The 23,306-nt window shown below is 37.8% G+C and overlaps 1 protein-coding gene across 1 annotated transcript in view; it reads left to right on the top strand.

Annotated features, from left to right (window-relative positions):
- LOC310635112 (neuronal acetylcholine receptor subunit alpha-7-like) overlaps positions 1–23,306 on the top strand; it is a gene marked incomplete at both ends in the record, with an annotated part of 94,421 nt that overhangs the window by 35,921 nt on the left and 35,194 nt on the right. The window contains 3 exons of the mRNA XM_083353751.1: positions 16,237–16,281; positions 17,526–17,635; positions 19,554–19,633. Of these exons, the coding sequence (XP_083209877.1) occupies positions 16,237–16,281; positions 17,526–17,635; positions 19,554–19,633 (235 nt within the window). The remainder of the gene's footprint in view (positions 1–16,236; positions 16,282–17,525; positions 17,636–19,553; positions 19,634–23,306) is intronic.

Here is a 23,306-nt window from a genome sequence, read left to right as displayed (position 1 = left end):
TTCAATATGTTTCATTAGGAAGATAATGTAGAGAAAAGTCCTCAGTAAAACATAGGCCTCTGTCTTAAATTGGAATCGGTAATGTTTGCTTTGCCTGAGGAGCGCATTTGTCCAATGTTGTCCCCTAAAGTATGTAAAACAATTTAAATGAACATGATAAATAACTCTGCAGCAAGCAATTTAGAATGAATTGATGAAAATCGTCACTAATTTGAAAGGAAAATTGAGCCAATTCTCTCAGCTCCGCATCTCGGATATACTTTTTAGGAAACTTATAAATAATTTATCACCACCATAGAGATGATTATTTTTTTTATTAACTTCCAAGAAACCAGGTCTCATAGAGCCAGTGTTTTTAAACAGATCTTAGCAGTATTCATTCAATGCAAAGTACTTCAGTCTTGGTGAAAAATTCATAGGTATCGGATTTGAAGTTTGAGAGCCAAACCAAAATGTATTTGTGTAAATTTAGTCTTTTACATTCTTCTGTGAGATGTTATAGCTCAGGGATCCCCAACGCCCGGTCCGTGGACCAGTACCGGGCCACGGCATGCCAGCAACTGGGCCGCACAAACAAGCCCCATCTGCAGGCAGCAGACAAAACCACGCCCCCTCTAGTCCACGGAAAAACCTCTCCCCACGTAACCGGTCCCTGGTGCCCAAAAGGTTGGGGACCTCTGTTATAGGTTACAGGTTTCATCATTTTGGTATCATTATGATTAGGAACAGATATCCATGGTCTGATTCATTTCTAGGGAAGTAATACGATTATTTTTTCCTGGGAATCACCCTCAGTGAAGATGCAGCTCCGGACCTGATAATCTTATTTTTTTCAACCATATGATATACATAAATAAGCAAAACAATATTCCTAACAATTTGACATGTGCAAAACCCTAACCATCCATTGGCATTAAACAACAAATATTAAACAATGAATAATTCATCATCTCAGTGTGTTGTGCTATTGATTACAAGAGAAATCCACTTTTATTAAGTTGTTGTTTGACCTGCAGAGTTAATCAGCATGATATAGCTTAATATTAACTTCTTTCCTCTTTCTCTTCCCATCACTCCCAACCACATCGAAAGCTTAACTAGTAGCTTGACAATTGTTGCAGTCTGAAGCAGCTAGAAATATGATGGTTTAGCCACAGACTTCAACTTCATATTTGATTAATTCGTGTATGGAGCCATATATATGAAAGAAATGTGCTACTTCAAACATAAAATCCAAAGATTTTTTTTTGCTCAGCTTTTGAGACATAAAATTGGGATGTGTAGATTTTTAAAAGAGATAGTACATTTAAAAAAATTCTGACATAGAGTACATTGAAAATCAGTGGGGAATTTACCTGAAAGTTCAGCTCCTGGTGTTTAAAAAAATGGTAGAGAAAACATGGAGGACCTGGCTTCTGGCTTCTTTCAATCCATTAACTGCCTCTCCATGTGATTGGTTTAGAATGGATGATTCTGAAACATTCTGAACGAATTCCAAACATCCTCTCTCAAAAGGATGAATGGGGAGAATTTTAGGAGATATCTTTTTCTTCCATATTCCCCAATCAGATACAGCTTATTTTGGAGCATTACTTTTCTTTGGTTTATTTCTTGTCATGTTGCATGCAGGTGTGCGTGGGTATATATGTGCATTGGGAAACGTGGGGCAGGCTGCATACCTCCCTTTTTGTGTTGTAGATGGAGAAATGCGAGCGGCTTAACATGGAGCATTTTAACAGCATCCTGAGTTGCTGACCACCTGTCCCTCTCATGAAGAAGCATTGTTTGGTCTGGTTTTGGGTTGTTTTTTTTAAATGTTTTCTCTAGGCCAGGGGTGTCCAATCTTGGCAACTTTAAGACTTGAGGACTTCAACTCCCAGAATTCTCCAGCCAACATGGCTGGCTGGGGAATTCTAGGAATTGAAGTCCACAGGACTTAAAGTTGCCAAGATTGGACATCCCTGCTCTAGGCCATTCTCAAACTCGATTTTTCTTTTGCTGCCTTCTCCCATTCCACCAAACTGAGTTCCATCCTGATAAATTTTTTCAGAGTTATTCTGCTAACACAACAACAGAGTCCTGTGCTACTTTGCATACTTTCCCCCTAATATTTCTTTGCATTGGAAAGAATAAAAAACCCTCTCTAGGAAAAAAAAGAGACACATAAATGTCAAGATTGCAAAGTCTGAAGATCAGAGAAGATAGCAATTGATTTACTGGTTGACTTAAAATATAAGCAAGTTGATAGTTTTCATATGCCGACTATCAATTTTCAAAGTGACAAATTACTACCTTTGCCTGAAGTTGTATGCATAAATAGATTTAATTAGGTCCTTCAGTGCAATTGATTATTGAGTTAAAACTAAGTTTAAAAATGACGTATACATTTTTAATGCAAAATTAATGGTTTCATCAAAATTCTTCTGGGAGAAGTTTGTTCTCGTTTGATTTCCAATAATTATACTACTACATTCAGTGGTATAAAGGATTTCAAATGGTGAATACTTCAAAGTACTTCTTTAGTTTCTTGAAATAATTCCTACTTATTGCAAACAGTTCTCTTTTTTTTGGAGAAGATGTTGAACTGATTGAGATGCCTGAGATATTGGCAACTTTAAATAAATAAATATTAGCCTTATCCCACAACCCTGTTTTATATTAATATAAAACTTTGGCTTTTCCAAGAAACCACTAGGGGGAAATAAATATCTCTCTATAAAAACTAAATGATTTATCCTGTACATAGAAATATACCTCTTAGAACATGATAATGTACACAACCTGAGAAGATGGAAACTGTCCAAGTAGAAAAGGGTGTGGAGGAAAGCTTTCTGGTTTTCACCAGTTAATATTAGCAACAAAAAGCCTTATTTTTCTTTTTGATAGATTCTTCAAATAAAAAAGGGGGAAATGTATTCCTAGCCTTCAACAGGTATTTTTATATTGCTTATCTGTGATGGAATGTAGCCTGGATTCCCAGGAGGGAGGGGCTGCATTCCAGAGGACAAAGAGGCAACAAAGTTTGGAATGTTTGGTCAGGAGAAAGAGAGTAAATGTAAGTCAAGCACATATAAGGAATTATTCTGACATAATTCCCCTCACTGGAAGATATACTGTTATTTCATTGAAACCCAAAGTTCAAGTTCAATGCTTCGTTGAACCCAAAATTCTTTCCATACAGATCTGTCAGTTGCATTTGTTGTTGTTCTTCAGTTGTTCAGTCACCTGTATGTCAATAACTGTTCTTCTGAGCTCCTTGGGGTTCATGCTTGTGATACTAATAATAGTATCTAACATTTTATGCCAACCTCATTTGATACTGCCTTGAGTTTTTCCAGGCATCAGGATCTTCTCTATAGTCTCTTGCTTCTGCATTGTGTGTTTAAAATATGTAAGTTTCAGCTTTATTATTAATACTTCCAGGGCTGTCTACTTTATCTATCATGGGATGCTGTGTGTGTCTTATTATCTAGCTCTCATAGTCATACATTTTGACTGAGAAGACTATGAACCTGACAATAGATACTTCTGTTGGCAGTGTGATATCTTCAGTGGTTTTTTATGGATTTATCAGTCTTTCTCCCCAAAAAGTCTTTTTATATCTTGGCAGTAGTATTTGCCGTGTAGATTTTTCAGTTCAGAAAAATAGTCTGTTACTACTTCCACTAATTCTTCAGTTTTTGATTGGCACTAGGAATTGATATACACTTTTTGTTTTTGGTTTTTTTAAAAATTCCATTTATATCCCGCCCTTCTCCGAAGACTCAGGGCGGCTTACAAGCTTAGCAGTAGCCTTCATTGTATGTATATGCCTGCTTATTAGGGCTTTCACACACACCCCAAGCGGCATTATTACAAAGTCAGCTTAATTGCCCCCAACAATCTGGGTCCTCATTTTACCTACCTCGGAAGGATGGAAGGCTGAGTCAACCTTGAGCCTGGTGGGATGCGAACCTGCACTAATTGCAGGCAGCTGGTGTTACTTAAGGAGGCATTAGCCCACTGCTCCACCAAGGCTCCTTTTTAAAATATAAAATATCAAAATGCTCTTGCAGTTCTATCTTTTACTGCCAACATGGAACTCCCTAGGTCTTTCCTATTTCCATCCAGGTCTTCCTTATTTCCATCCACCAAGGAGATACTATCGGCATAACTGGGACCATTAATATTTTCTGCTAGCAACTTTAATTCCAATTTCTGTTCCTTCCAGTTTAATGTTTCTGATGGATACCTTCTGCATATTGGGTTCAGTAAATAAGATGAGTATATACAAATTGGCCTTTCCTAATTTTGAGCTAATTATTGTTCCACTTTCCATTTTAATTGTTGCTTCTCGATGAACATATAATTTACATATAGCAATGGATTGGTCTGGAGTGCAGTAAGTAGGTGTACTTGACTTGCAGTTAAAAATATGAAAATGAATTGATCAGTTGCTTTGTTGAACTCCAAGGACTTGCTCATAAGGAGCCTGTCTGCTGCATCATTACCCCTTTTGGGACTTTGGTTTTTCCAGTCAGCCTCTGGTATGATAAAGAGATGCAGCTGAATTAACCATCCACAAAACACAGTGCCAATGTAAAACTGCATATGACATTAGTAACTGGGAGACATGCCCAGAATACTGACATGGGCAGAAGCATAGGTTAGGAATGGGGAGGGCTTGTCTGATGAATGAACTGCAGATGTCTTTCCTAGTTACTGCACTGCAAATGTAGTCTGTCTCGCCACCTATCTGTCCAAATAACTCAGTGTTGCTTCTTGTCATTTTCAGTGAGTTTCTAGCATTATAGGACGTTCCTGATCTCATTTTAAATACCAATGTCTGTTTTACCACCTAGCTGTAACACCTACAGATATTTGGAGAGATTCCTACGGCTAAGCTAGTTCGTTTTTATGGCTGAAATCTATGTAACCTATGAAGATTACATCTCTAAATTCTTTATAATGAGCATCTGCACACATCTCATAATTTATATTCCAGCATGCAAGGGATACTAGGTATATGTGATATGTGTTAAAAAGTCTTATGGTTGGTCTAATTGTAGGTTTGGAGGATGGATAGATGGGCGCATACAGGAAAAGACAGAATGTGTATTTATCTAAAAAAAATACTGTATATTGGAAACAGCTCTCTGCAATTTTAGGTTTTCACCTCTACTATGAAATGCCAGCAATATCTTGAGATGCCAAGAATTGAATTGGGACTTTTTGCATGCAAAGGATATATCCTATTGTTGAGATATGGCTATTCTAAATATATAGAAATGCTGGCTGTTCAGCACAACATTAGTATATTATGGTTTCAGGTCATGAAATAGAACAAAATAAACAGTGATGCCCCACTTTTGTTTGCTTACAGTAAAAGCATAATCTGGATCGCCTTTGCAGTCCTGAAAAAGACTGATATTGACATTTAATAAACCCAGAACTCTCCAAATTTCCTTTATCTAATCTTCAACTGATGGAATTTCATAGCTTCTCTTGACAATTTTCTTTATTTGTCTATCTTTAGAAAACTGTTCCTTTTTAATAATAAAAAATCTAACAAAACTAATAAAAATTAAGAAAGAAAAAAGAAAGAAATCAAAGAGAAAGCTGAAAGTGCAAAGAAAGGAAATAAAAGAAAAATAGAAAACAAAAAAGATACAAAGAAGTGTATTGCAATCTTTTTTACAGCAGTTACAAGTACCATTATAAATTTACCTCTCTGTGTTACAACTTGTCCCTCCTTCTTTCTATAATTTATCAAAAACATAAATCATGAGATTGTGTTTTTCTGTTTCCCAAAAAAAGTCTGGTTCCAGTCAGCATATTGTCCTTTCTCTGATCAAAGAAGTCAGTTTGGTCATTTCTGCAGGTACAGTCATCTTCACCAGCCATTCCCCCATTGTAAATATTGCCGAGTCTTTCCATCGCATCCCACCAGGCTTTCATTTTTAATCTTTGCAATCTTCTCTCATTTTGTGCCACCAGTCACATTAAACAATTAATACTTTAGAATAATCACTGATGTCTCATTTCCTTCATTGCAACATCTGCGTGAAATGTGCCCTTGAATATTTAAAATGAGAAGTCATTTTAGTGACATCAATATGTAAGCCACTAATAGAATATGTATATACTGTTGAATGCACTGCTTAGAATCTTTAGTCACTTGGTTGGTGACACAGCCTGGTACATGTTTCCTGCATGGTTTCAAATTGATACCCATAAACATTCTCTAAGACCCCATCTGAGAATATTGTTTATTGTTTAGAATCTCTCTTCTATCACAGAACTTGGTGGCTTGCTTAAAGGAGCCTTGGTGGAGCAGTGGGCTAATGCCTCCTTAAGTAACACCAGCTGCCTGCAATTAGTGCAGGTTCGCATCCCACCAGGCTCAAGGTTGACTCAGCCTTCCATCCTTCCGAGGTAGGTAAAATGAGGACCCAGATTGTTGGGGGCAATTAAGCTGACTTTGTAATAATGCCGCTTGGGGGTGTGTGTGTGAAAGCCCTAATAAGCAGGCATATACATAGAATGAAGGCTACTGCTAAGCTTGTAAGCCGCCCTGAGTCTTCGGAGAAGGGCGGGATATAAATGGAATTAAAATAAAAATAAATAAAGGGTTACTCACAAATGCCTCGTCACTACTCAAATGCCCCAGCACTACTCAGCATCCCATTTCAGTGACTTGCCAGTTGATGATTTCTAGCTGAATGTGCAGTTTCTCTTTTATGTATTTAAAATGCTACTGCCCTCTTTTCAATCTACAAATGGAAGTCACAACTAAGCTTTTTTTTTTGCTTCTTGATGTTTTTTAAGCAAGCCATAGAATGGTAGACAGTTCTGAAACTGAATCAGGTGGATATGTGACCGCAAGGGCCATAACGCGGTTGGCCTTTCAAGTCATTCCCAGAAATGTATTTGTTATTTTCGTAGAGAAATTAATAACAGGTAATTTGTTATTTTCTAGCGAAGAAGGGAACTTGTACTTCAGCAAAAGAGTGACGATAAATAAGGATCACAGACAGGGCAATCTGAACTGATCTTGTGACGAGTTCCAACATAGAATCCTTCAAGGGCATTAAACGCTTTGTTAAGTGATGAATTGTCAAAGTGGAAGGAAAGAGGGAGACTTGTGTGCTTTCATTTCTTTTTCTTCTTTTGGTTAAACTCCTCCATTGATGCCAATGAGAGAGAATTAATTTCAACTAATGTCTGGCATAGATTAGAAGGAGGTTTGAGGGATTGTTGAGGGAACAACAGAGCTTTGAAGCTTGCAGTTCTAAAGCACTTATTTTTAATGCTCATTTTCTTATTCTTTGATCTTCTAATAAGTAAAGGCTCTTTGGTAGGTCCCTTCTGGTCCTTACCTTTGGGGCAATAGAGAATATTTGGAAATTGCTGTTATGTCTCCTGCCAGTTTGTAGGCATTAGCCATTCCTCATAGGATTTCATTCATAGATTCGTCAGTGTCTTGGAAGGCCTCACTTAATTTGCTGCAATGTCTTTGTTGAAACTCTTGTGCCCAAAACTGAGCAAAATACTAAACGTTAGGTCTTAGGTATCTTAATAAGAGTTTGCATATCATTTTTGATGCAAAACCCCACATCTTCTGGTGATGCATAATCAACACTACTCTGCATTGTTCACCTCCTTGTCCTTAAAATGGTGCAGTTGGCCTCCAGTGTGGTCTTTTTTTGGGGGGAAATGATTGCAAATATAAGAAGAGAGAGCCTGCCCTTGTAAAAAGGTTAAGGCCTTTTGGATAAAAATTTGGTGGAACATGCAGAAGATTTTCAAGCAAAGGATAAAGTTTTGTCCGCAACTTTTTTTGTTAGGTATAATTACAGATGCTACGGTTGTGGACACTAAGCTGATATTGAATTTAATTACGGTAGCAAGACTCTTAATACGTCAATATTGGAAGAAGGAGGAACTGCCGACTGTAGAAGAATGGACTTTAAAGGTTTCTGACCTGGCAGAGATGGCAAAGATCTCTGCTTATTTGAAAGATCACTCGCAAGAACGTTATATTATGGAGTGGAGAAAATGGATTGAGTATATCCAGAACAAATATGGGACTAAAAAGTTTCATGTAGCATTTGAATAAGTCTTCCTTTCTTTTTCTTTTTTCCTTTTTTATATTTAATAGTAATAGTGTTTGTAGTTATCCTATATGAGCTAGAGAGTGATAGATTTTAGAGTTTATGGTTGTTAGCATATGGTTGTTTATGATTGTTTTTTTTTGTTTTTATACCTTGTACTTAGCTCTGGGAAGTCGGGGGGGGAGGGGGGAGGGGTAGGGAGGGATGGGTACGGGAGGGGGAGGGGGGATTGTTAAAGATAAAATGTATGTTAAAACTTTTCAATAAAAAAAAAAGAAGAGAGAGCCTGCTTATTAGCACCAAGTCCTTAAAATCACCTGCCCGTATAGGACAAGAATTTTGAATGTTCCCAAATGAGTTGCGAAAGATAGACCTTGAAATTATTGCGCTAGAGATTTGTTAAAGAAAGCAACCTATGTGGTAAAGGAAGACGTTTATAATTAGAATGTTATATTTGGCTTGACCCCATATGCGAAATACACCGAAGAGTACAGTTGTTTTTCAGCAACTGTATATCATTAATGCTTATAAAAAGGAAGACCTTGCTGAAAAAGTCTGGAATTTTCTCCATCTGGACATTTATTGGTCAAAATGTGAGACGCCTTCTAAATAATACTATACCAGCTCACACATTTTAAAAAATGTGTTTAACATGGATGGCTGCCAAACGTCTATCTTATCTCTATCCTTGACAACGGGATGTAGCTAAATGCTTTGCCAGCATAAGAAAAAACATCACTTGGTCCTTTTGAAAGTGACCTGATTAACTCCTAGAGCACAATGGCTAAAAATGAACAGTCAGAGATATTATCTAAAATTGAAGGTCTTGTGCAAGCAATGAAGCTGATCCAGGAGACAGACAAGCCCTTTGGTGCTTTAGTGCACCTAAATAAAGACTCCAATCCTGCCCGTAACACAAAATGAAAGTTAAGGCCAACAGAGAAATGGCCAAGATTCAGTGTCTTCATTGATTAAGATAACTTTGACCTTCTGATGGAAATGGGGAATCCTGCCAAAAAAAAAACACCAAACCTCAAATAGATACCTTATCTTAACAACTGCGCACAACATCTGCTTTTCCCAAACCCAAGTTCTTGAAAGTCAAGATGAATTATCCATCAGTGTCTTCCCCATTTCACTGACACCAGGTAACAGTGCAAATAAGCGCTCCTGTGAGCAAGCTTGCATCGCTGAAACACGTGACAGCTGGGAGAGGCACCTAGAATGCAGGATGTAGTATAATGGTTAACCAACAGCTCTGGCTTGACTGAGCATTCTCCATTGCAAACCTGTTTCATCGCTCCAAATCAAACTTTAAATATTTTATAAGCATAAAATATAATCCAGCTCCAGGCAAATTAACACAGGTCATAAAGCTCAAGCTGATCTCACTGAGGGACTCATAGGAAATATTTATCACCTAATCTAATAATTTCATCTCCATTGCCCTGTTCTGCTCTTGCCACTTAAAGCCTCACAGTTTTCTTTCACCCCAAATAGCTTCCTATGGACCTTTGATCTCATGTTCTACCATTAGCATCTGGGGTATCATTTGGGTGTCTCCATTCCCATGTAAAAAGTGGACCAGGCTGCCCATATGCTAAATTGATCCCACCAGAAAGAACCTCCTTCACCAGAACAGTGGGTCCAATTTTGCAGCCAACCATTATACTGACCTGGCAAGGGATGAAGGGTGACCTCCCTAATTTCTTGGAACACCACTGATTGGAAAACGTTTATATCTAGGATTTAATCACTAAAAATCATTTTATTTTGTTACAGAAAACTTGGTCTCTAGAGCCCTCAATACTGTGAGTTTACTCAATGCACTCTGTTAATGCTGCCTCCACTGCCACAAGGGATCATGCCCATGGAGATGTTTGCACATGGTTACCCAACAGTTTGCTGTCTCCAGTTATACAAATAAATGAAATGTAAATAAGACAGTCTTAGTTACCCATCTGCACTGTAACACTATACCAGACATGTCAAACACAAGGCCTGGGGGCTGGATCCGGCCCGCGAAGTGGTTTCATGTGGCCCGCGAAGCCATCCTGGAAACAGTGAGGGAACGGCCCCCACTGCCTTGGCCCTGGCCCAGAGACCCTCCTTCTGCCAGAGACCCCCAGATCTGTCCCACTCCTGCCCAGGCCCCCATAGGCACCCTTGATGCGAACAATGTAGAGCTGGCCACGCCCACCCAGTAGGCCATATGCACTCTAGCCACACCCACCCAGTAGGCCACACCCACCCTGGCCATACCCACCCGGCCCCCTGAGGGCAACCGCAATGCTGATGTGGCCCTCAATGAAATTGAGTTTGACACCGCTGCACTATACCTACAGATCTATAGTTCAAGAACAATTGCAAGAATATAAAGCATATACTTGCGGCTATCTAAATGTTGCCAAGATTTATCTTTCAACTTCCATCACATTGCTGGGGTTATTATGAGTTCATATACAGCGAAGTCTAGCGTGCCAGAGGTTCTCCGGTGAAGTATACAAACGTTGATTATTAGTCTATTGATTCAAGAAAATCTATATCCAACTCAGTTTCTTTTCCAGTGCAGCACAGCCCTTATTTTTTTACACACATTTCCCCCCTGAAATTAATCAAACTGACTGATCTGAATGAAGAGGTAGGTTCCATGATGAATGAAAAGGCTAAAAAAGATACGTCAGAAAATAGGAATAGGCGACTGCTAGGTTGTTATGGGTGTTATGAAACTAGGAATCTACAGGTTGGTAATAGTATTATCTGGAAGAACCAGATATGACTTTGGCGAAACATTTGTTACAGGCTGAATGAATATCATCCAGGGTTAGATGGCATGCATGGATGTACAGGTAGGAGATGAGAGACTACAGAAAATGTCATTGGATTTTAATAAATCTAGTGATGAAGGAAAACAGTGATTGATGCACACATGCACAGAAACAATCTCTTAACATAATTCTAAAAGCAAGACTGCTTTGATTCTTTGTGATAAAAGTCTGGGAGCATTAATGAAGGATACAAGGGTAATGAGAGATTCTGAATTATTATTTGTACAGATCATTACTTGGCATTGTCTAAACTCTAGATGGATCTTTGAAAAAAATGGACATGGAAGAAAAGGAAGAATCTGACAGAGCCGAGAGAGGAGCAAATAAATTTTAATCACTGATGGCATGATTAAAATGCAGTATTGCAGGCAAACTCTATTCAGTCCTGATGGACTCAAGGTTGACTCAGCTTTCCATCCTTTCGACGTCGGTAAAATGAGTGTCCATATTGTTAGGGCAATATGCAAAACATTGTAAACAGTTTACAAAACATTATATGCCTCCCAGAGAGCGCTGTAAAGCGCTATGGGGTAGTATATAAGCCTAAATGCTATTGGTATTGTTAAATGAAAAGGGGATATCAAGAAAGGTAATGGAGAAACTGCTTGGAACAGAGTGGAAATAATGCTATTACAGAATGCCCCAGAAGTAAGTAGAACTCTACTAAAAGACACTTGGTAGTGTAGCAAAGAAGCTGAGGAAAAGAAAAAGAAAAATGCATATAGGAGAATGATTGCTGCCAAAAATGAAGATTTGAGGATGTCTGTCTGTCTGAGTGTGTGTCTCTCTCTCTCTCTCTCTGTGAAAAGATAGTTCAGGAAATATGTCAAAAGAGTGCAAGGAATTGCAAAGGTTAGTAAAGTACAGTAAATGCATAGGGATTTTGATGGAAATAAAAAAACTGTTTTCAAATGAAGGAAAGTGTATGGATAAACATGGAAGAGCCCTTCACATATTCATAGTGACCTTTGCAGATAATAAATGCATAGGGTTCTCTTTTAAAGATTTTCAAGTTTTGACAGCAACATAGTTGGTCTTCTTCCACTTCTGAAATGTGTGTGCGAAACTTTGTATTTCATTCCCTTTGTTTGAAAATTCTGATTCTAGGCCTGGACTTAAGTTTTTTTATTTTTTTTATTTTTTAATTCCATTTATATCCCGCCCTTCTCCGAAGACTCAGGGCGGCTTACAAGCTTAGCAGTAGCCTTCATTCTATGCATATGCCTGCTTATTAGGGCTTTCACACACACCCCAAGCAGCATTATTACAAAGTCAGCTTAATTGCCCCCAACAATCTGGGTCCTCATTTTACCTACCTCGGAAGGATGGAAGGCTGAGTCAACCTGGAGCCTAGTGGGATGCGAACCTGCACTAATTGCAGGCAGCTGGTGTTACTTAAGGAGGCATTAGCCCACTGCTCCACCAAGGCTCTTACTGTTCCTTACTGTATTACTTTTCTTTTACAACAAAAGGGAGGTGGGAACCAACTGCCTAGGGCAGGGGAAGGCAACCTTGGCTCTTTTATGACTTGTGGACTTCAACTCCCAGAATTCCGGAGCCAGCTTGGCTCAGCTTGGAAACCTCTCCCTTTTCCCTCAGCATGGCTGGCTCAGGAATTCTGGGAATTGAAGTCCACGAGTCATAGAAGAGCCTTGGCCTAGGGGAACAGGTCAAAATTGGCCCTTCAAGCAATTCTGAACAATGGGATAGATTGTGAAGTTGCCTTGACTTCAGGCAATAGAAGGTTACCTTCAGGAGTTGGGAAACCACAAGAGGTGTGAATTCCTACAAGTGGGAAATTATTGTTTTTGAAACTTTTTAGAGAGGACCTCCCCACCCTCCAAGATTTCCACTAATTGCCGAGGACATTTCTATTAAAATAAACAGCTCACCTAGCTGTAGCTGATAGTTATAGTTGTTTGCTCTGTGCTATAACCTCCATATACTATAGATGGCAAAGGTAAAAACATTTATTTGTGCTATTTTTAAGTATGGATTTTGTTGCCTTGGATACCTTTGACAGAAAAAAGTGGTACAAATATAATAAAATAAGGATTTGCTTATATTTGTGTGGGAGGAATATCGAATTTTGCAAGCTCTCCTAAAGATTGAATAGTGTTCTGGCTCAAAAACAGGCTTACCATTTCAATGAGAAGTAGATTTTCATTCCGAAATCCCCCAGCTCCCTTGAAACTGTCAGTACAAGGACTTTTATTTTCTTGAAGAAGGGGGTGTTACTAACAAGAAGTGAACAATGCGGGGAAGAATGATAAAATGATTTTATTGTAAAATATGGTATTGGCAATGGTAAAAAGGAACACATCAACATTTCAAGTCATGCTGCCATTATCAATGCAAGTGGCTTCTAAGTGAATTAATTCTTAATAAAACTGAAGTGACTGGATATGAAAATAAGTTCTATATAATTTATAATTATTTTAGTTTTAGTTTTGAAATTTGAGTTATGGTAGGAGATGAAAATACTGTTCTATTGCAGTAAATAGTGGTATAATAGTAATAATAATAATATAATAATAGCAGCAGTAGTAGTAGCAGTAGTAGTAGTAGTAGTAGTAGTAGTAGAGTTGGAAGGGACTTTGGAGGTCTTCTTGTCCAATCCCCTGCTCAGGCAGGAAACCCTATACCATTTCAGACAAACGGTTGTCCAGTCTCTTTCCCCTCTTCTTTTTATTAGTTTTATTCATTTATAACATAAAATGTGAAAATAGAAAAGCAAATAGTAGGGGACAACAGTAGAAAAAGGGAAGGGAAAGAAACAAAAGGAATTGACCTCCAACTCTCTCTGTTGCAGTAAAATCAGACATTAAAATCAAATCTCAACTTTTTACATTTCTATATCGGTAAATCAGTCTGATTGGTAAAACCCAAAATCATAATATCATTTTTTTCCACCTCAAAGCACAAAGTCCAGAAGTGGTTTCCAAGTAGAAACAAAAATACTTACGTTCTTTTCTTTTATCAGCACAGTCAGTTTGGCCATCTCTTCTTAAAAACTTCCAGTATTGCAGAATTCACAACCTCTGGAAGCAGGTTGTTCCACTGATTAATTGTTCTAACTGTGTAACTATAACTCAATCTAGTGCTAGAATTCTGGTGAGAAGAATGGAATGTTTTAAAATGTCTGTGTATTCTTTCCCTGGTTGTTTTTATTCATCTGATCGGATCCAGAAGACGGATATGCTTTGGATCACATTGGCCAAGGAATATCATTTGGCATGGGCCAGCCAGATGGTGTGTTTTTTCTGCTGTAGGACCCACTTTGGAGAACAATATTCCTCTGAAAATTAGGATGTCTTCAACCCTGCTGGCCTTTGATAATGCCTTGAAGAGTTTCTATGCCTGGGCCTTCACACTCTGAGGGCCCCATCTCCTGACTGTGCTAGTGACTGTCAATTTTGATATCTTCTTTGGCTGCTGTGTATTTTAAGTGGCACGAATTGTTTTCAACTTATTTTGAGATGGTTCACCACCCAGAATCACTTGTTGAATTAGGTGGCCATATAAATTAAAAGAATAAACAAACCGCTTTGTTCATAAAAAGCTGATGAGTCTCACTGCTTCATGTGGAGGACTAGAATTCTGGATTCATGAAAACCTTTTGGATGGAAGAATCTTGATAGTGATGAAGAAGATGTCAGAGAATGATGCCGAATTGAAAATACGCCTTCAGGTTCCCCACTGAGTGTAATATTTGGATGAAGATGTCAGTGAATGCTGCCAAATTGAAAATATGCCTTCAGTTTCCCCACTGAGTGTAATATTTGGATATATTGTGGACATAGATGAGAAGAAGAGAAGCAATAAAGACATGGAACCATGACTATTATGCATAATCTTATGAATTATGTGTGCGAGGGATATGAAATACGGTATATCTTCATTCCTGCATTCAGAATATTATCTTACTTTTACAAAGGGAGAATTTTTATGCATCTATACATTTATTGAGACCAATGAACTTAATTGGAGTTGGACTCATTTTTATGCTGCTCCTATACTGTTGATTTCATTTTTGTTTCTTTCCCTGTTTGTTTATCCCAATGTCGTGGTGTAATAACCCCTAGGTAAGGATTTAATAAATATTGACTGCATTCTGTAACAGAGAAATGCTGACACTTCAAATGAACGATATAGTTACATATATTTAATTAAACTTTGCAGGAACTGTAATTGATTTTTCTTCTTCCCCCTTACTCTTCTAACTGATCATGTTGGCTGTTGGATGTAGTTATCTAAGAAAAATGCATGGCATTTCATGCTTGCAGACTTCTCTTACTACAGAACTATTTCTCTCCTCCCATTCTGTCTCAATCACCTGAGCTTTCAAAAGCTGGTTTAGAAGATTGGGGGATCTTCCAAAGCAGATGCCTGGGGCGAAACAATGTCACTTGGTTTTCCATGAAGCAAAATTGCATCTATTGATAGAAGCACACCTCTGTGTTCTACTCAATGCTATGAAGTTCTCAAAGTGTCACTTTTTATATGGTCCAAAGTACATTATTTATGAAAAATGGAAGCAACAGCTATTGGGCTGCAGGCCCCACTTGTATAAAATAGATACCCGCACTATATTAAAAATGTGTGATTTTTAATAACATTTATTTTTTCCTAATGTCCTAGGAAAATAATTCCCATTAATTGAAGGAATATTTTTCATTACTGTCATTGGATATGTAACAAATCAAATGCAGCGGTAAATATAGCAGCTATAGAACAATTGTGCAAATAGAAATGAGGAAAAAGAATCATATAACATTTATGAAAAGCATCCATATCGCGACGTTTATCTATTTTATATTAGCTACTGCGATTCTAGAACCAAATGAAGACCATTTCCCAGTTTGCCACCAATTCATCCCAAAGAGTTAAAGAGTGATATACTTTTATACTTAAAGCTTACAAATGGAATAACATTTATAGATTTAAAATATATTACCAACGAATTTTTTAAGCACTGCTATAAAGAATCAGGAGCTATGCAGAATTTTGCTACTAAAGAATAATACAGAGTCTCTCTCTCTCTCTCTGTGTGTGTGTGTGTATGTGTGTGTGTCTGTGTGTATATATAGTCTCTAATTATGCTATATATATAAACAGTGAGACTATCCCTCATCTGCCAAGTTTTTTTTAATAATTAGAACAATAAAAACAGTCCATAATAAGCCTATTTGAATGTCTCTAGGCTCTACCTGTACTCATTGTGAATTCTCCTGAGCCTATCTTTTAAAACCATTGATTTATAAATAATTAAGAAAACTGCTCATTTACATTATTTTTCCTTCTATTTTTTTAAGGATGAAAAGAACCAGGTCTTGATAACAAATGCATGGCTACAGATGGTGAGTAAATTTACCTTTATTCTAGGTGAGCCACTGGCTGAATTTAATTATTTGCCAAAGAACAGATTCTCCAGATGGAGAAAAGAGTGGCTGAAGCAGAAAATAAATCCTGCATATTTAAAGTTTACGTTAGTTATAATTCTTAGGTTAGAGAAATTAATGGTTTGGCTTTATTGGATTTCAGAGAAAGTTGAATAATTTCTGGAAGAGGTTTGAGCCAGATTAATGTTGAAGCTAAATTTCAATTTGTGCTGAAAACTCAGCACTGCATTTTGTCCTTCCTCCTGACCCCTAATTTAGTAGGCCCCACATTACCCTGTACTTCTCCCTATATTCCTTTTTAATGGATCTGTTGCTAATAAGGCATTCTGGCAGAGAAATGCAGAATGTGATATCATCTGGTTGATCCTACTAGGAATTACAAACAAACAAACCCTCTGATTGCCATTTTGGGTGACTGCTATACCTCTACCCTAGCCCATAATCTTCCCAATATTAACCTAACAGTTGTATTCAGTGTTATTGTATATTACTACACAGACTTAGTTTAGAAAAGTGTTTTTTTTTTCAAACTTCGCAACTTTTAAGACATGTGAACTTCAACTCCCAACATTCCCTAGCCAGCATGCTGGTTGGGAAATTCTGGGAGTTGAAGTCCACATATCTTAAAGTTGCCAGGTTTGAAATAATTCTGGTTTAGAAGAGGCCTCATGGGCTGCAGTTTACCATGCTCTCCTACTGGAAATTTCCCTGAGGCTATTATCATGCCAATTTGCCTGTTGCTTTCCTATTTGTGGGCGGGAAACAGTTACTATCGTTGTACTTTCTGTCATTTACTCCCAAATTGCTGTTTTTCTTTCCTTCACTATTTTAAGTGATCAGGATAATGATAAAACAGAGCAGTAATGGATTTATTTATTTATTTATTTTAAAAGCCCAGCAAAAAAGTAGGTAGTTTTACATCAAGAAAAATAGTAATTAAAAAACAGAACAGGATTTTGAAATGGAAATGCTCTACATATTAGTCAATTTACTACTAAAAGTAGTATAGCGTATCTAGTCTCCCCCATGAACCCAAATATCTTCCATCATCATTTTCTGTAGGTCATCTATAAAAATTGATATATATATATCATCACAAATAAACCTTGTCCTGGGATGAAGGCACTGATCCCTCATATTATTTTATACAGTGGCAGCATTTAAGGTGCTGTAGTAAATATACAGTATATATTTCTCCATAGTACTGGATTGATGCATATTTGTCATGGGATCAGTATGAATATCCAGGAGTTCAGAATTTGAGATTTCCAGCTGATCAGATTTGGGTGCCAGATATTCTTCTGTACAACAGGTAAGGCAATCGTGCATGAAGTAGTTTTTAAAAACTTGCGGAATAGTATTGTGGTTACTCAAGTTCAATCTAATCAAATAATTCAGTGTGGTAAATTCTTTTCCTTGTAAGGCAGGGGTGTCAAGCTGCCGGCCCGCAGGCTGGATGCATCATAGTGAAACCGTGCCCACCCCATTGCCGGCAATGGCAAAAAAGTCACGATATGTCACGACATGTCACATGATGTTGCGAGTTTGACACCTCTGTTGTAAGGCAAATGTAACCTGTGGACTAAATTACTACAAAACGTGACAACCATTAACGTGGATGACTTTAAAAGAAGATTAGATAATTTCATGGAGGAAAGCTCAGTGAAGGACTATTAGACCTGAAGAGTCACCCTTCCCCTTCAGCAACCTGCCTCCAAATATCAAGTTAAAAGGAACGATAGGAGAGCGGGATACATCCACTTCCTAATGGTGAACATCTCAAAGACTAAGATGGCTCTTGTTGTAATTTAGGCTGGATCTCAAGCACCTCAAATTTATTTCCTTCCAAAGCTTATCAGGGTCGATCAGAACATTGCTGACCAAATATGATCATTAGCAATGGTCAACAGTTATCAAATTTATTTGGTTCTTGTTCCATTCAGAGCTGACTGTGAGTACATTAGAGGCTGTTGTGGCTGAGCCCATCTCATTCAACATTTAAAAGAGAAAGCAACAAATAATGAGAATATCTCCCTTGTCCAGAATCTTTCTGTGGGGTGGGTGGAATCCTGTTATCATTTGGCTAGGCTGGTTTAATGGAACAGAATATTCGGCTGCTTACAGAACAAATTATTAGAATGCTTTTCATCTGGTGTCTGTTGGACAAAAGGAGAAAGTCTCTCAGCATGGCAATGGACATGTGAGATATCAAATTAAATGAAGGATAAGCTTCAGAAAACTAAAGCAAATGCTCAGCAAAGGTCTGAAAACAGGCAGATCTCTGGTGTTGATGAGAAAGGAGTGAAAAGGCAGTTGAGAGCTAGAGAGCTGGAGATGGAAAGCCTTTGTAGATCAAAGAATTGCTACAGATGTCTTTGGAGTATACTGTGCTGTGCTATCATATGCTACGCTATTCTTCATGACAGTAAAAAAAACCCAGATCAAATGAAAACAATGTGATTCTTAACTAAAGATTATATCCTAAAAGAAGGCATTAAAATACACATTAGTAAAATTAACTTAAACCTGACAGCAGTGGTACATGAATAGAATTTGCTTGTCCTTTTGCAGGTTTGCTATTTGCAGATCTCAGATGATCCATCAGTTAGGAGATGACAGAATTCTCTTTTTAGAACTACTATGAGTTAGAAGAGTGAACATTGGTATCATTATTATGGTTGGTTGCACAGTCAGCCAGATGTTTAGAATATATTTGACTTTTATATATCCTCCTATTGAGTCCTCCCCAAGGATTTGGAAAAGGCAGATGTTGCTTGATAGGGTTAAAGGTAGGATGTAAGCTAATACTATTATTATGAAACATTTTATAATTCTCATTTTAAATTTTAGATTAATGTTTCTGTGTACCAAAGGGAAAAGTATTTTAAGAAAGCAACACAAAAGTGCCATCAAGTCCCAGCCACACAGAAAAGAATTGACTTTCATTAATTAATCTTCTGAAGTTCTAATTGAGTAATATAGTGGTTTAAGCTTATTCATCTAATTGCTATATATTGCAGAACTAAAGTCTGATAATGAATTGGAAATTATATGTCTATAGTTGAAGCATGTGATTTATAATTTATATTCCCCACTCCACTCACTACATGTGTATTCTGATAATTCTGCTAAAATTGATACTTTTAGTAAAAACACTCAAATGATAATAGCTATTATTTTTTCCTATATTTTTCTAACTAATATTTAATTGTTTCTGATGCATTTTATAGTGCAGATGAAAGATTTGATGCAACATTTCATACAAATGTTTTGGTAAACTATTCGGGATCATGTCAGTATATACCTCCAGGTAAGACAGTTTTTAATCAATTCTTCAGGAAGAAAGGAATATCTTTGAATGTGCTATAGATTAGGATGTCTTCATCATTACAATATTCTGTAATTGCTGCTGCACAGAAACATTCTTGCTTGTGAATAGGGGTGAATTTTGTTAAGTACCCAACTATCGGGCATAACTTTTGTAAACATGACAGTTATTCCACCATCACAATTTATATTATCAATATGCTATGCATATATCCTCAAGTTGCTTTTGTGGAGAAAAACATGAATTGAAAATGCCAAGTAGTTTTGTCCATATCTACTTGTCTTTGTTCATTGGGATTTATTCTCGGGTAAAAGAGCAAAGGGTTGCTTTTAATGATCGAAACACAATTTATACAGAATAAAGGACTCCCTAAAAGTTAACATAGTACCTTTAACTAACTATTCAGAGGCAAGTCATGTGGACTTCTAAAGGGTTGAAATATTTTTGAAATAAAAGTATCTTCTCTCTCTCTCTCTCTCTCTCTCTCTCTCTCTCTCTCTCTCTCTCTCTCTCTCTCTCTCTCTCTCTCTCTCTCTCTCCCTCTCTCCCTCTCTCCCTCTCTCCCTCTCTCTCTCTCTCTCTCTCTCTCTCTCTCTCTCCTCTCTTTGTCTGTTTCTCCCTCTCTCTGTCCCTCTTTCTCTTCCTCTCCTTTGTTTCACTGGGTTGCAAGTTATGAAATCACACAATGAGCTATCAAACCTTTACATCAAAGCAGGAGAACAGATACCTCATGAGCAGTGATTTTGTGTTCCAGCTTTCCTCAACAACCTATGGTTTCATATGATTTGGATTAGAACTGTTGCATGGCTGCTGGCAAGAGTTAAGCGTTTATTCCCACTTTTCAATTACTTCTATCCATTTCTCACGTTGAGAGTTCCAGCACCCCACCACTACTGTTGGCTGACAGCCCTGGAATTCACAGAGCCAAATATTACCCAGGGATGTTTTTGCTTAGCTTCAAATTCCAGCTGATGTCAGCTAGCTCTGCCGCCACCTAGGTGATTTGATAAAAATTCAGGCTAATGGTGATGGGAGAGGTAATAAAAAAAAGATCCCATCTGCCCACTGAACATGAGTGATATCACGGAGGGGAAAACCGATCTGAACTAGGAAGGCTAGTTCAATGGCCTTGTGCCCATGCTGGAAATATTGTGCTGGCTTTTTGTAAGCAGCCTAAAATTTAATTTCCTTCCCGTCAGGAAGAAGGGTTTTCTGTCCTCTTGTAGAAGGAGGAATGCACTATGACCACATCTCCTGTTTGCTGAGCCCCAGCATTTCATGTCAAAGTCAATTTAAGTCTCAAATGGACCGCCGTAGAGTATAGAGCTCTTATGTTTTATGTCAAGAATTTTGGAGATACCTCATTGTTTTTCTGCTTTTATTTTTAGTCAGCAAAAGATGGAATAATTAAGTGGCAAACAATGTGTGATAAATATTAATTGCTGGTTAGACACGAAGTATTTATGTCACAGCAGACAGTCCTTTGGGAAGAACAAAATTAGAGAGAACATTTTATTGCAGAAAAAGATGTTAAAGAGCTGATATAAATCCAAAGAGAAAATTTAGCTATGGTGTTATTATTTTTTTAATGATAAATCAATATTCATATCGGTCTAAAATGTGCTTCCTTGTTATTTTGTTTAACGCATTGTAAATGCAGTTTCAAATAGTTAAGGTATTCCGCTCACGGTTTATCACCGAAGTTTGAAGTCTTCCATTGAAGTTTATTGAACAAGCATCTTGCTACATTTTTTACAGAGGACGAAACTATTCAGGGTGTTGACAGATTTATGCACTTTGAACCAAGACATGCTTCAATTATATAAAGTGTTATGTAATGCAATTTAAATGCAAATGGAGTAAAGGATATTTAATCCCTCTGCCACAATGTATTGCTTACCTTTCTGCAGCCAAACTCTCCTAAGCAATTTTCTTTCAGTAGATTCACCTCAGTAAGAGAGAACCAGTGCCATTATTGGGCACATTGCTAGAAAGTAAGTAATGCTGCATTGCTAGGATGCAATGACCACACATTACTTGGAAACAAGCAGCACTCTTGTTACTTGGTAGCAATGATTCATGTTAGTTATCTTTAAATATGATATTCCTCAGTACTGCAGATCTCGATTTAAAGATATAGATCAGGGGTTGGCAACCTTGGCTCTTTTATGACGCTTGGACTTCAACTCCCAGAATGCCTGAGCCAGACCTATCAACCTGACCTCAATACCTAGCGGCAAACAAAGTCATTACTAAAAGCCAGTATGGGTTTGTCAAAAACAGATCATGCCAGACAAATCTTATTGCATTCTTTGACCAAGTGACACAATTAGTGGACCAGAGGAATGCTGTGGATATAATTTACTTGGACTTCAGTAAGGCATTTGATAAAGTAGATCACAATCTACTACTTGATAAGATAGAAAAATGTGGGTTAGACAGCATCACCACCAGATGCATTCGTAGCTGGCTGACTGGCCATACTCAGTGTGTGGTCCTCAATGAAACTGCATCTACATGGAGGGAAGTGTGCAGTGGGGTGCCCCAGGGCTCTGTTCTGGGCCCAGTGCTCTTCAACATCTTCATCAACGATTTGGATGAGGGGATAGATGGGGAACTCATCATATTTGCAGATGACACCAAGCTGGCAGGAATAGCTAACACTCCAGAAGATAGGCTTAAGATACAGCAGGATCTGGACAGACTTGTACACTGGGCGCTATCTAACAAAATGAAATTAAATAGTGAAAAAAGTAAGGTTTTACGTTTAGGCAAGAAAAACCAAATGTACAGGTATAATATAGGTGGTACCTTGCTCAATAGTAGTAACTGTGAGAGGGATCTTGGAGTCCTAGTGGACAATCACTTAAATATGAGCCAGCAGTGTGCTGCAGCTGCCAAAGAAGCCAACACAGTGCTAGGCTGCATTAACAGAGGGATAGAATCAAGATCACATAAAGTATTAATACCACTTTACAATGGCTTGGTAAGGCCACACTTGGAATACTGCATCCAGTTTTGGTCAACATGATGTAAAAAAGATGTTGAGACTGTAGAAAGAGTACAGAGAAGAGCAACAAAGATGATTGGGGGACTGGAGACTAAAACATATAAGGAACGGTTGTTGGAATTGGGTATGTCTAGTTTACTCAAAAGAAGGACTAGGTGTGAAATGATAGTAGCTATTCTCCAAAGCGCCTGAAGGCAGGACAAGAAGCAACAGATGGAAACTAACTAAGAAGAGAAGCAACCTAGAACTAAGCAGAAACTTCCTGAAAGTTAGAACAATTAACCAGTGGAACAACCTGCCTCCAGAAGCAGTGAATGCTCCAACACTGGAAGTTTTTAAGAAGAGACTGGACAACCATTTGTCTGAAATGGTATAGAGTTTCCTGCCTGAGCAGGGGGTTGGACTAGATGACCTCCAAGGTCCCTTCCAACATCATCATCATCATTATTATTATTATTTGCATTAATCCTAGTAAATGGTTTCTTTTTTTAAATGACATTTCATGGCCAGTTTGCATTTTGATAGTCATCAAGATGGATATTATTAGGTTTTAAGGTCAATAATTATGAAGGTAGCTTAGAAACACTGATGATACTTTCTGTCTTCCTGAGTGACAAATTATTCAGAGTCAGGAAAAACAACATC

Source organism: Vipera ursinii (assembly GCF_947247035.1).
Source record: "Vipera ursinii genome assembly, chromosome: 2".
Taxonomy (NCBI): domain Eukaryota; kingdom Metazoa; phylum Chordata; class Lepidosauria; order Squamata; family Viperidae; genus Vipera; species Vipera ursinii.
The sequence above is the reverse complement of the archived record's forward strand: the minus strand, read 5'-3'. Positions and strand labels throughout refer to the sequence as shown.